Below are 14,430 nucleotides of genomic sequence, written 5' to 3' on the forward strand. Positions count from 1 at the left end.
TTGTGCCTTCATCATTTCATACCATTGTAGATAAAGTTAGTAAATAAGTGCATTTTATAGCAACTTTTACAAATAAAAATCCTAGTTTTTCATGGCGACTTCCCGTGTTAGTTAAACATCAAATATTCTTAATTTTTTTTTTTTTACCAAAAGGATTAAAGTAAATGAAGTAATATAAACAACTAAAAACTATCAAATTGTGGCTCTCTCATTTTATAAATGATTATTTGTAACATAAAATGAAGTTTTGTGCGTAAAATTTATCAGTTTGTACAGGTCTGGATTATGTTTCAGAGCTTCTTTGACAATCAATGTTTTACAGCATGTTTCTGTCATCAAAGCACATTCTTACTGTAAGGAAGTGAAGTGAATGTCATGCAGCAGGAACCAGGAAGTTGTTTACAGTCACTTTGTTTTGTTTAAAAGTCTAGTGTCCTGAACAAAGAGTAGAATACAAAGGTCACAGAAAGCTAATTACACTATACCTGCCACTTGATTATTTGTAATGCTATTGGTTTTCATAATTTATGAAAATTTTAGTTTGTTTCCGAGTACAAAATGGAAGTGCTTACTGGAAAAATGGCGAATTGACAGAGAACCTTTTGAAATTGTTTCGTTCATGTTTATAATCTTTATTAAGAGCCATTACTTTCAAAATACCTGATTGATATAAATATTTAATTTTTTAAAACTAATCTAAAAGATTGTAACATCTAAATTTATTCAAAAGAAGGGAAAAGTGGACAGAATATTTTACTTGATATTTTTGTAATCATGATTTAAATGTTAACTGTAAAGTGGACATGTCTGCAGTAGTGAGAAGGTAAGTCAGAAAAATAAACCGATGTCAATTTATTTACAGCTTCCACCTTCAATATCTGAATCCCATAACCTCTGTCTGTTAATATACAGTGAAAACTGACTTGTGTGATTGTCAGTCAATTTAGTTAATTCCTTATTGACTCTCTAGATATGCTGTCTTAAATGCACAACATGTGTACTGTAAAACAAGGTGTTGCTGTGACCTAAAATCTACTTAGAGCCCCATACAACCTTGGACCTGATCTGCATGTAGAAAAACATCAGTGTCAGTAGCTACCTGCTGCCTCTGCTGGTAGGAATCTGAAACGCATGTGTGAAATATTTCACCACTGGGTTTAAATCATTACTCATTCTTTCCATTTTCCTCAGGACTATTTGGCACACATTATCGATTTGAGTAATCTCCCCATTGGGCACGAGCAAGTGATGGCCTTATTCGGAAATATAGAAGACATCTATGAGTTCAACAGGTAATAAATCATCCTCCCCAATACTAACAAATGAATAATATTAAGAATAAAAATAAGAATTTGTTTTGATGTGGAAAAGTATATAGAAAAATGGGAAAACTATTAAAAATATGAATGGCCATATATTATTCTTAAGTAAATATTGTTTTGACTCATGATAGAGAATAGGAGACTTTGAACAATCATTGTTGTTATATTCCTACAAATAAATTATTCATCAGAGGATGTTTGTTTGTTTGTTTGTTTGTTTTAATTTAAACTCATAGCTTGTTGTTGAGAAGCAATCTGATTCACTTTCACCTCAGGAAAGACTGTGATAACAGGTGAAACCACTGAAAGTCTTGTTGCAGCTGGCCTTGAGTTTCATCATTTTGTGTCTGTGTTGCTTAATAAGTTCTGTTGCCAAAACACATTAACACTCTTCTTTCCTTGAAGGGATGAATCTTTCTTTTAAGGCTGTCAGGGACTTCAAACAAGGAAGATTAAATTTAGTTTCATCCGTTTCTATGAAGAAATACTCAGCAGGTGAATACAGGCTCTGTATTTGCTTTAGTATTTCAACAGAGTTTGTGTGTAGGAGGCTAACCAAAGGGAAGTCAGGGTTCTGTGTGTGCAGTGCTATGTTCAATACTGTGTAGGGTACAAGTTGTTCTCCAGGAGTCATCAGTACAGTTTTAGTGTTTTTTAACACTTGGCTTTTATGAAAATGTAAACGTGTTTCATCCAAGAATGGTGTCTTTGTTGCACTAATCCCTAAAGTATCTGTCTGCATGAACAAATAACACTGTTTACATAACAAATGTCAGCACCAGCACACTTCTTATTGGAGATGCCAGCGCAAACAAGTGCATCTGCTGCTTTCTGAAAAGCATATACTGCCACCTGCTGGTTATTTTCCTAATTGTATTGTATAATTGCATTCACCAATACACATTTTGCTGGGTATTTCTGGGTAAATGGTTGCAACACATTGTGACATGTTAGTGCTCTGAGTTTCTTAAACAAGAAAGATTTGATGGGGAATAACCAACCATGATGACTTATTCATATTATGAAGTGGCAGCAAATGTCTTTGGACCTGAAGAGCAGAGTCAGGAACAGAGGGAATATTTAAGAGGGGTTTTATTCTTATACTTTTCCTCATCCAAACTTTGTTTTTACTTAGTTTTTTATTGTTTTTATTCATTTTACGACTGTAATTGTGGAACAGTGTCTTACATTTAAAGCTAAAATATTGATATAAAATATTACTGTTCTGGTGTTCCTGCTTGAGTTCTAAGCTTTATATTTTTAATTGATTTATTTCAGTGAACTGCTGCAATGTTTGGACATGTGTGAGAACGACCCTGTGGCTATTGCTCACTGCTTTGTTAATAAGGTGAGGAAAACCTTCTCAAAACTAAAAACTATATTAAATTCCTCAAAGAAATGCATTTATGCCTGATTTGTGTTTCCTTCAGAGTGAATATTTTGAAATCTACACCAAATATTGCAACAATTATCCCAAGTAAGTATCCTCAGTTTTTGAAAAAGTTTTTTTTCATTCTCCAATGAGATTACGAGTGCTATTCCTTGGTGTCTGCAGCTCAGTAGCAACATTGACTGAATGCATGAGGAATAAAACTTTAGCAAAGTTCTTCAGGGATCGACAGGCCGCTCTGAAACGCTCTCTCCCTTTGGGTTCTTACCTTCTGAAGCCAGTTCAGAGAATCCTGAAGTATCACTTACTTTTGCAGGTAAAAGGCTTCCTCACTAATTCTTTTATTTTAAATTTGTGTGTTAGGATTAGAGCAATTTTCTTTCAAACCATCTTATGCAAGTGTGAAATACCCATTTTCTCAAACAAAAAGCTAAAAGAGCCAAATGAAGATCACAACAGTAATTGTTTAAGACATTCTCTGAGGCTATAGTATCTTTGACTTCCCTTAAAGGAAATTGCCAAGCACTATGACCCAGACGAAGAGGGCTATGGGATTATTAAAGAGGCTATCGACACCATGACCAGAGTGGCCTGGTACATTAACGACATGAAGAGGAAACATGAGCACGCCGTCAGAGTGCAGGTTAGAAAATCCAGTAAAGCTCAGAGGCTCCAGCTGGCACTCACTAAGAGCGCCTGTACTCAGAACTGTGACTATAATAATAATAATAATAATAATAATAATAATGGATGAAGTGGGTTGTGGTCTAAGTGTGTTTATTTGTTAATTTATTTTAAATAGTTGGGGGGGAGGGGGGGGGGTTTGTTTGTTTTTTTGCACAAGTGATGCTTTAGTTTTACGTGTGGCAGACATGAAAATTGCATATTAATTCTTTCTTGGCTAAGATTTTCTTTATGTAAAGTTTTGCTTCATCACATTAGGAGATACAATCTCTGCTGATCAACTGGAAGGGTGCCGACCTGACCACCTGCGGAGAGCTGGTGCTAGAGGGCACCTTTCCTGTTCTGAGGGCGAAGAACACCCGGACGCTCTTCTTGTTCGAAAAGATGCTCCTCATTACCAAGAAAAGAGGGGAACACTACGTCTACAAGATCCACATCTCGGTACGATTTTAATGTGATAAGTGAGGAAACACCTGAATAGAATTGGTACAAAACAAACGAATCTAATTTGTTGTCACAGTGTTCCACCCTGATGCTCCTCGACAGCGCCAAGGATCCCCTCCTCTTCAGTGTGATCCATTTCAAGCGTCCTAAGCAACCTCATACAGTTCAGGTAACTGCAGTAAATATTTAGTCAATTTCTTTATAAACTGTGAAATGTTGTTTTTTATAATGTCGGTATGCAATATTTATAATTTTTAATGATTTGTGAAATTTTTTGAGTAATACATTCTGCTCATCTGGAATTGTAGCCTCGAAGAAGTATTCATACCCCCTGAAACTTTTCACATTTTGTCAGGATAAATCTACAAAACGTAGTTGTTGCTTTGTTTTTTCTAATGGGACTTGAAATAAATCAACACAAAAGTTCATGAAAAATAACTACTGCTGTGCCCCTAGAAGGGGGATTAAAAAAATAAAAGCAGTTTTTCCACTTCACAGTGGCAGCATCATGCTGTGGGGTGGCTTTTCTTCTGCGTGGCTTTTCTTTCTCCATTCATGATCAGCAAGATGAATGGACCTAAATACAGGCCAATCCTAAAGTAAAACATAACACCACAATATTGAGTTCATACGCTGTCTTGAAAAGTATGAAATTGCATAACAATTTTCATGACTGGATGAATATGAAATGTGGTAATTATAAGGTAATTATTTTCTAATGTGGGATTCCCCTCTGTGTCTTCAGGCAAAGTCTGTGGAAGAGAAACGTCTGTGGGCTCATCACATTAAGAGGCTCATTCTTGAGAATCACAACACCATCTTGCCACAGAAGGTAAACGTCGTCCTTCCACACAACCTTTTTGTTTCCCAGCAATATCAGAAGAGTCTTTAACTTGTCCCTTCTGTCTTTGAAGGCAAAAGACGCCACTGTGGACAACTACAACTGTAAGTGTTACTAGTGGAGCATCTCTACTTAAGTCAGGGACCGTTTAACCGTTGCCACATCAACCACAGATGCAGCTAATAAGAAGAGAGTGGCTGTTCATGTTCTGTGAAGAATATAGAATGCTTATTAATTTCCAAGATGTCTTGGCTTATAACCAGCTCATCCATGTGGAGAAAATTGCTTTTTGTAATTACAGCTATGAGTGTAATGACGTCTCCTTCCGTTTCTCAGATTCTGGGAAGTGTCAGCGTAGTCCGGAGAGGATGATGAAAGCAGAGTGCTTCCAGAGTGACAACTTCCATCTCAGAGTACGGAATGGGAGGAGAAGATCTGGTATATTTATGTCCGCTATCTATTTAGTACATCACACAGACAAATAACTGTGCAATGATAATATGGAAACTTTTTTTTGAATTTGCTAATTTATTTATTCTTTCAGAACCAGTTAAAGAAATCATAAAGAGCACCAACGGTGGGTTCATTTTTCTGTTTTTATTTCATTTCTGTAAATGTTCACTAGAATTTTGGCAGATTCACAAACACTGCTATAGTTTGAACTGCCTTGTGGCTGCAGTCCCGATACACATCAGCTCTCTGCCAACAAGGTTATTGTGTCGGATAATAGCTGCTGTTCACGTCTCCATTGAACTTCTGCTTTATTTTCCTTCAAAGACACCTGGACAACAGTTCAATGGACACGCACACTCACTCCCACTCCACCTCACCCATAAGGAAGTTAATTATATGCTGCTTCGGTCGAGGCCTTTTGTCACTCCAATGCTCTGTTTGGTACTCAATCTGGGCCCCGCCCGTCAGATCTGTGTCTTCCTGTTTCATTGATTGGTCATTAGAGCAGAAAACATCTGTATTCCTGTTACCCGGTTTCTCTCTCTCTCTCTCTCTCTCTCCCGCTCGATTTCCCCAGACGATGTAATGAACAAACCACTTTCATGTCAAACCTTCTCATCTGAGTAAGGGAGTGGTCCATCACTTCCTGACAAATTGCATCATGTCCAGTTAAAGCCTTGGAGAACAAGATGCTACTTATTGGTATTTACCTAATCAGGATCTCCCTTGTGTCTGAGGCAGACTAACAGCTGCCTGGATGTGGAAGCAGAGATTGTCTCTTTACCCCTAAATGCATTTGAAATTCAGGATGTTACTGAACATGATATCTGACCTCTTATTGACATTCTTGTTTGTTTTCTCTCTCGGTGCCTTCGCCTCAATCTTTGTTCACTCTGCAGCTGTTTTGAAGGTAAGTTAAGGTAATCCAAACTGGATCTTTATTAAGCCTGTAAAAACTATTGCAATAAGTAACAATGCACTTTGCTCATGTTACTTAACCTTAACTCCTACAGTTGATACAAAAAGTGTCATGTCCTGTTAAAATCCAAGTTTTAAAAAAAAGTATGAACAAATGAGAAATAATTTGAAATAAAACTAGAAAAAGTTTCATTTCAAAACTTTTTCTACTTTAAATCTCACATTTATCTATTTAACTGAAACATCTGTTAAGAGGTAAAAAAGTATTTAAAAACATTAAAAGGATGCACTAATCTTGCTGCAGAAGTATGCACAACATCGAAGTAGCACCAAGCTGAAGCACTTTAAATTCAGTCTTCCTGAGGGTTCTATCTATAGCAAAGACAGATAAATTGACAAAAATAAAATAAAAAATTAACTGTCCGAGAGCGAGATTAGATATATTCACACTCTTAAAGGCAAGTCTGCTACAAAGCATCTTATTTACTTTGTAGCAGTTAGAAGAAAGATATGAAAACATCCACAGCAATTGATGTACACCAATGCAGAGTGAAGACGGTGATCAACAATTTGTTTCTCTAAATTAGATGAAAAGGTGAAACTGAAATGCCCCAGTAAGGCTGGAGATCCCAACAACAACACTGTAAATTTTACGCAAATATTAATTGTCTTCTACCTGGACCACAGAAAACATCCAGATCTCACTAAAATCTTTTGAAATCTTGCAGGAGAATGTTTCGCTTGCAGTGAAACATTTTATTTTCAACAATTTATTGAGATCATCCATAATGTGAAGATCCTGTGGTTTGTTTTTTGTTTTACCTAATACTTTTGTCAGATGAGATATAACCCATCTGCAACCTACCCACAGACTGTTTTCATCTCTAACGGATGCATATGTATGGAAAAATCCCACCAGGACAACAGAATTTCATTTTAGGTTAATCAGATTCATTGTAATTGATGTTTATCCAATAACAATTTTGAACTGCATCAAAAGGGTGCATGAAACAAAACTGTGCATATTTAAGCAACAAGTTTATTGCTGCTTTTTAAAATCATATTTTCTTCAGTTTTGTGTGTTGTCAGTTGAGCTTGTCGTGTTAAATCTGTAAGATACTTATAATCTTCTGATATTGTTTTTTTACATCACAAATATGGAATTTTAGCAGGGATAGTTTTGTGATTGAAAAATGTTCTTAACTGCAAAGGAAAACCCCAAGCCTTCCAGAGCCCACTTTCTTTTCTTAGCCTGCAGAAATCACACAGCATCACGCCCGCTGCTGATAGACAACACGTCTTGCTATTTACAGCCTTGCAGTCATAAGATGGCTTTATCACAAACCTTGCAATAACAAACCACATGTCTATGACTTCACGCTACAGCATGCAGACAGTGAAGGCACACTGGTGGGGGATAGGAGCTCCCTGCAGCCAGCTGCTAGTGTCAGCACACTGACCTCCTGTCTAGGCGAGCCCCGGGGTGAGAGGCCGTGTGTGGAGGATCTGAGCAACTCTCTGGAGCAGCTAAATGCAGATGACAGTGGCTCTTCACCCAGAGAAAGAGAGGTGGGGCTGGAGCAGGAGAAGGCAATAGAGGAGGAGGAGGAAGGGGAGAGTTGCAAGGACGATGTGCTGATGGAAGACGACCAGGTAGCCGACTTTGCCAGCTCGGTGCTGGCAGCCATCTCCTGCTGGCACTATAGAGCCAGGGCTTTGCTTTCTACTCACTTCACAACGGTGAGGGTTTCTGCCACCCACGGGTTTCCCGCTTTCCGTTCCGTCCCAAACAGCTCACCAAAACTAACGCACCACTCTGTCTCCCACACTGGCTCTCGTTCTCCATCCCTCTTTTTTTCTTTCTTTATAATCCCAATTGACTCAATACTCACATTGTCCATTCTGAATGCTTCAGTGTAGATAAGGGGTATTCAGAAAAACGTCATGCATGTTTTTGCTTTTGTTCTTCCAGAGTTAAAATCATCCCAGTTTGCATTTAATTTCCTTTTCAAATTTGTACTGCATGTGTATCTCATCTGAGACGTTGCTGTGTTTAATAACTATTTATGGGTGCATGACTTATGTTGTTAAGACCATGTTTGCATTTGCATAACAACGAATATCCTAATATGCTCTGCTAAATGTTGTTTGACTTCAAAGGTTAATGTATCCATCTGATTAAACATAATTAGAATAGTGGGGAGCGTTCTCTTTGAAAATCACATTGATGAATATTTTCCCTCTGAATTTTTTTTTTTTGTTGGGATTAATTCTTAGTTGTCTTGATTCTGAATAGGAATGAATAAACATTATCTGAATGAGAGACTTTCCTCTTGTTTCAGATTTTATATAATTTATGTCCTATTAATATTTAGAAATCAGTCTCATATTCTATCAAAAGCAATCTACAAAAAAAGGAGGTCTATACATTTTAATCCAGCAAGCTTTAACAATCGAGATATTTCTGAACATTTCTGTGTTTCTCAGGATTTAAGATGTGTTTTCCATCAATTAGACTTCTTTTTCCATTTACTTTTTCAAACAATAAATAATTACATTAAATAAAATATTCACATTCAGTGTTTGAAACAGTTAACAGTCATCATGTAAAGTTAAATCTCAATATGGCTTTTGACAAATTTTAAAAAATCTTTCTGGATTAAAAAATTAGTCAGTAGCCAAACACAGAGGAGATTCATTACCCAAATTGGCCACTGAAATATTTTTCAGATCATAAAATTGCATCTTGACTACAAATTAATTGTAACAAGAAAATAATTTTGAACTTATTGGAGCATTTCTCTTTGTATACATCGGTTCAACCCAAGATGATTAAGCCTAACCTAACTAATCTAAGATCTCACTCCTTGAGATCTTAGATGGCGTTATAAAGCTCGCAAACTTGCTGACGTTGACTAAAAAGACTTTTGTCATAATGCCGTGCTTTGTTCCCTTTCAGGACAATCAGAATGAAGACACTGATGAACTAAAAGCTGCACTGATGGAAGAGGCTGAAACCTGCACAGGGGAGGAAAACACAGACAATGTGAAACAAACTCTCAGTGCTCAGGTGCTCATAAAAGCCCAATATCATATTTATGCCGGCATCCTTTTAACATCACTTCCACACACATATCTGAGGCCACATGTGATACATATTCACTCTATTAAACCCCCACCCACCTCCCCAAATTGTTGCTGGAGCCCGTTTTCAAACTCTTTCTCTATTTTCATTGTTATTTCTTTGCAGAAATGCTAGTTGATTCAATACATTAGATGTGAAAATGTAATTATTACCGAATAGATGCCCTTTGCCATGAGCACAGTTGAATCATCTCTACATGCTGTAGATTTATTGTGCTGGAAATTAAAGCACCACATGGGAAGCGTCCCCCCCACTTCTGCAGCTTCTGCATGTGAGCCGAGTGAACCTTATCTATGGCAAACAGCTCCAAGCTGCGCTTTCCTTTTTTATTTATTTTTTGCAATTTGCAATTTGCAGGCACTCCAGATGAGCAGGCAACACCTGGACACAGCGTTAGAGCAGCAGTCTAGGGTAACATCAGCAGGATGAAAACCGGACGAGGCTCAGCCTAACTAGTCAAGGATAATTTAAACTGTCCAAGAAGAACCAAAGGAAGCAGACTGCTTCACCAAATCAAGTTTTTAATTGCAAATCTTACCCCCAGACAATCAGTGTCTTATAAAAGTATTCATGCATCTTGAAAATGTTAATGTTTTGTTTCTTTACCACCACAAATGTATTTTAGTGAGATTTTCTGTTATAGACCAAAACAAAGTAGTGCATCAGTGAAGTAGAAGGAACATAACAAAAAGTTTCAAACATTTTTTCGACAAGTAGTGTGGATATACAGACAGCCATGCTGAGGCAGTGGTTCATAAAATTCCCTTTTACTGCAGTTGCAGCTGCAAATATTTTTAGGATGCCTTTCCACTGGACCTTCAGAGGACATTTGATTGTGCTTAATTTTATTTAGAGGGTTCAGTAAAGGGGACTGAAAGCAAATGCATGACACAATGTTCAGATATTTGTATTTGTTAGAAAAAGCATCAGTCATGTTTTTCTTTGTGTTGGTCTGTCACATGAAATCCCTGCATTGGAGTCCGTGATTATATTATGACAAAAACGTCACTGGATAAAGAACAGGAAGCCTAATACTATAAAATAAATGCAGCAAAGATGTGGATGTTATGAATTAAGCTGATTTTAAAATGAACTATTAAGCTAATGAGGAATGAAGACTGCTTGTCATTAAAATGTGCATTTTTCCATTAGATAATATGGTTATCTTTTTATGCACAGGAGCTTTGTCATCTAGACCGGGTCCCACAAGCAGAACCAATCAACCAGCTGGAGGTGGAGAACTCCCATTGCCACGATTCTACCATATTCTCCTCTGAGCAACACACTGAGACCCCAGAATCCTTGGATACTTCCAGGGAAACAGCAGGAGAAGAAGAGGGAGAGAGCGACTCTTCTGGTCTTCAGGTGGAGGAGATGAGCGTACTATTGAACGGTGACCTCTCTGAGGAGGAAGAGGAGGTGCTTTCAGATAATAAAAGCAGTTTGCCTTCCTCTGTGTTGGACGAATTGACCGCTGAGCAACTCATCAGCAGTTTGTCACGACGGAGCAGTCTGGTTTCTGAGAACTTGAGTTTAGACAAAGACCCTTTTCAAAGCCTCTCAGCCCATATGGACGTGGAGAAACAGATGGAGAAAATGTCAGATAGCTCTTCACCAGAACCACAGACCTCCTCAAAGGCCGACCTGTTGGGTCCTGAGCCTGAACTGAGTGAAGGAGAGCGCAGGTCCACTCTCTCCAAAAAGGATCAACTTCTCATCCATAAAATCAGGCAATACTATGAGCATGCTGAGCACCAAGACGCTAACTTCAGCCTCAAGCGCAGGGAAAGTCTGTCCTTCATCCCCGCCGGTCTGGTGAGACAGCTGAGTCGACAGCTGAATGACGTTCCAAAGGAGAAGGCCGGTCCAGCCTACAGGAAAGGCCTCTGTAGAAACAGACCCACTTCTTGGTCCGTGTTCGACCTTCCTGGGTTAGAAAAGGGTAGGATGAGTGAACCTCGAAGCTCAGTTGAGGTCAAGATTCGGTCCAATAGCACCATTGAAGCGTTTACTGCAGAGGAAGAGTTCAGGCCTTCGTCTGAAATGCTGAAGGTTTGGGAAGTTATGGAAACTGAGGAGAAGATTCAGGAAGTGAAGCGGGAGGCAGAAGAGAAAGTTGACAGCCAAAGAGTTGAGATCAGCTTGGATACTATGGAGGTCAAAAACAGTAATCAACCACCAGTGATAGAAGAAGAGCCTGAAATGTGCTCTGCTGCAGACACTTGCTCCGTATCTTCACCTACGGCCAGCTCCTCCACAGCGGAGCAGGGTTCTGCTCAGCTCTCTGAACCGTGTTCGTCCCCGGCATTTCAAGAGAACGACAACTTCCACCCCAGCCATTTACCCAAGAGCATTAGCTTCCAAACCACCATAGACGGAGACCAGATCCTGCACGACATGGGGAAGATGAGAAACAAGGTGTTCCAGCTGGCTCGTCAGTACAGCCAGCGCATTAAAAACAACCGGCCCGCAGGGTGGCAGAGGAGCAGACAGGCTGCACACCAGGAAGCTCTCCGCAGTGCAGCTGCTGTCCACCAGGAGAAGCTGAGAAAAAATGGTAAACAGAACATCATCGATCAACACTTTTAGAGTACATCTTGAACTTCCTCGCATTCTTTCACATTACAACCACAAACTTCAAATGTCATCACATATTTATCACAGCTTTATGTATAACAGATGAAAAAGTAAAACTGTATTTTTTTTTGCAAACACCTGAAAAGTGTGTCGTGCATTTAAATTTAGCAGAACCACTTCTCACATCATCGCAGACTGATGTGAGAAATAAAGAAATTATTTTTTCTTTGCAAAATAATTTCAGGTCAGTCTGGATCAAGATAATCTAACATTCATTTTAAAGGTCTGCCACAAATTCCCAATAGAATTTGAGTCTGGACTTTGACTGGACCATTCCCACATAAATCTGCTGTTATCCAAGCCATTCTATTGTAGCTCTAAACAAATGTTTACCATGGTTTTTCTTGGGAAAGGTGAACGTTTTGCTTGTGCTTTTGCTACATCCACTTTTCTATCACCTTTTTTTTCCTGCAGAAAAAAGCATTCTCACAGCATGAAACTTCATCTGCCATGTTTTGTCATAGGGATTGTCTCCTCAGGATGTTAGTTTTTCCACCATGTAGGTAACTGTGTTACATTTATCATGTAGGCCAAATAGAGCAATTTTGGTCTGATCTGATCAGCTTGCTGTGTCTCCTATATATCACAAACTGAAAATGACACTTCTTATGGGAGCCTCGTGATGCTTAATTACCGATATGCTCCAACAAACTGAGGCATTGAGGTTAAATGGGAAAGAGTGACTTCCATCCATCCATTTTCTATTCACCCTTTGTCCCTAATGGGGTCAGGAGGGTTGCTGATTCCTATCCCCCCAGCTACGTTCCGGGCGAGAGGCAGGGTCACCCTGGACAGGTTGCCAGTCTGTCGCAGGGCAACACAGAAAACAGACAGGACAAACAACCATTCACACACACACTCACACCTAGGGAGAATTTAGAGAAACCAATTAACCTGACAGTCATGTTTTTGGACTGTGGGAGGAAGCTGCAGAACCCGGAGAGAACCCACCATGCACAGGGAGAACATGCAAACTCCATGCAGAAAGACCCCGGGCTGGGAATCGAACCCAGGACTTTCTTGCTGCAAGGCAACAGCTCTACCAACTGTGCCACTGTGGAGCCCGAAAGAGTGACTTTTGTGACATGTTAAAAAGTGTTATGAATGATTCTCATAGTTCTGCATTAATCTGCCTTTAGTTATTTCTTAAACAGAAAATTGATGCAAACTTCTTGTATTTTTGTCTCTGTTTTCATGTAGGTAAGCCTAACTTAAGGTTGCCCATGAATGTTTGCGAACAGGAAGTCATTCCTGAAGTCTGTTCTCCAAATTCGGACCAGGCATTATCTTCTCCCGCAAGCTCCCAGGGCACAGCCCCACACAGCCCTCAGTCTGAGACCTTCCACTGGCCTCACGTCCAGGAGCTGCGTTCAAAATACACGGACACCTCACACTTTCTAAGAGCACACTGTGTCTGCAGAGAACCAGATGGGGTAAAGGAGAGCCGCGCCTCTCATAAGTACAGAAGCTCGTCAGATCTCCACGCAGCTCCGACAGACTGCTGTAAGAAATGTCTCCAGGTAGAGGACTGGCCTCAGCAAAAGAAGGGTTCCCTGCTGTGCAGGTGGAGCTCCTTAGACCACATGCTGGGCTCTGTCCCTCTGCATGAGGTTCAGAACCTTCAAGAACGTTCGCGGACTCGTTCGCCGTGCCGCAGAATCCAAGACGAAGATGGGCTCTTCCAGGAAGTTCGTAACAGCACAAAGTCACTGAGTTCTGGGAAGTCCTCAGAAAGCCACCTCGTGAGGAGTTTACGGGAGAAGTTCCAGAGCTTAAGTACAAGCTAAACAACGTGCACTGTGTGTATTCAACATAAACCTGGGAGTTAGATGATGCTTTCAATGTTTGTTCTGCATATTTCTCCCTCACAAACTCTGTGCATGAGGTTTTTTATATAGGGGACAAGGTGCAATAATTTTAGCACCAGTGTAACATAAAAGGGATGGTATGGGAATGCCGTCTTTAAAACAGTAAGATGCACATTTTAACTGTATTTGTTTGCACGTTACAGTTTTGTGTGAACATATAAATACATATATAGTCTCCTGTATCAAAAAAAAAAAGTTATATGTTACCTACTGTTGGCTGCTATAGTCATTAATATTAACTCTGCAAACTATCAGTGCAGAGTTTCTGAGAGCGACGGCTAAGAGCGCTCGATTGCCAGTAAAGTCTTACTTCAGACACCAAAGACAGTTAGATTTTAGCCTTTACTGTGTTTTGGTGCACAGGGACAGCAAAATATGCTTCTACATTTTCCTGAGCTGCTTGTAAAACAGTTGTGCACATCACTGGAGCTTTATTTTTTTATCAGCAACTTGTTTATTTTCATGAAAGTTATTTATAGGTCTGTATATTGGGATAGTTTTGGCCATGTGTAAATTCCAGATACTCAGAAACTTGTTTTTGGTTATGTACAGCTGCCCATATTTTCAATAAAAACAGAAATGCTAAAGCTGCAACGTAATTTTTCTTTGTCAATGAAAGATGGAATCTTCTGCATAGGGCTGGCCCACAGAATTGTGTTAGCAATTCAAGAACCTATTTATATATATATATATGGACGATAAGGACTGAGAGTGACCTGTCCAGGTTA

The 14,430-nt window shown here is 39.3% G+C and overlaps 1 protein-coding gene across 5 annotated transcripts in view; it reads left to right on the forward strand.

The window, feature by feature from the left end:
* Positions 1–14,293, forward strand: part of LOC122846328 (pleckstrin homology domain-containing family G member 3) — a 36,840-nt gene extending 22,547 nt beyond the window's left edge. For 3 of the 5 annotated variants that reach the window (XM_044143216.1, XM_044143217.1, XM_044143214.1), the window contains exons 4-19: positions 1,192–1,292; positions 2,601–2,670; positions 2,753–2,799; positions 2,878–3,028; positions 3,224–3,355; positions 3,655–3,837; positions 3,917–4,009; positions 4,586–4,672; positions 4,755–4,785; positions 5,018–5,119; positions 5,226–5,258; positions 6,034–6,044; positions 7,439–7,792; positions 9,012–9,122; positions 10,377–11,754; positions 13,035–14,293. In XM_044143216.1, coding sequence (XP_043999151.1) covers positions 1,192–1,292; positions 2,601–2,670; positions 2,753–2,799; positions 2,878–3,028; positions 3,224–3,355; positions 3,655–3,837; positions 3,917–4,009; positions 4,586–4,672; positions 4,755–4,785; positions 5,018–5,119; positions 5,226–5,258; positions 6,034–6,044; positions 7,439–7,792; positions 9,012–9,122; positions 10,377–11,754; positions 13,035–13,621 — 3,471 coding nt within the window. In that variant the 3' untranslated portion in view covers positions 13,622–14,293. The remainder of the gene's footprint in view (positions 1–1,191; positions 1,293–2,600; positions 2,671–2,752; positions 2,800–2,877; positions 3,029–3,223; positions 3,356–3,654; positions 3,838–3,916; positions 4,010–4,585; positions 4,673–4,754; positions 4,786–5,017; positions 5,120–5,225; positions 5,259–6,033; positions 6,045–7,438; positions 7,793–9,011; positions 9,123–10,376; positions 11,755–13,034) is intronic. The other 2 variants (XM_044143215.1, XM_044143218.1) reach the window with 2 other exon arrangements.
* The last annotated feature ends 137 nt before the right edge of the window (positions 14,294–14,430 follow it).

Source organism: Gambusia affinis, linkage group LG16 (assembly GCF_019740435.1).
Source record: "Gambusia affinis linkage group LG16, SWU_Gaff_1.0, whole genome shotgun sequence".
In the NCBI taxonomy this organism is placed as follows: Eukaryota; Metazoa; Chordata; class Actinopteri; order Cyprinodontiformes; family Poeciliidae; genus Gambusia; species Gambusia affinis.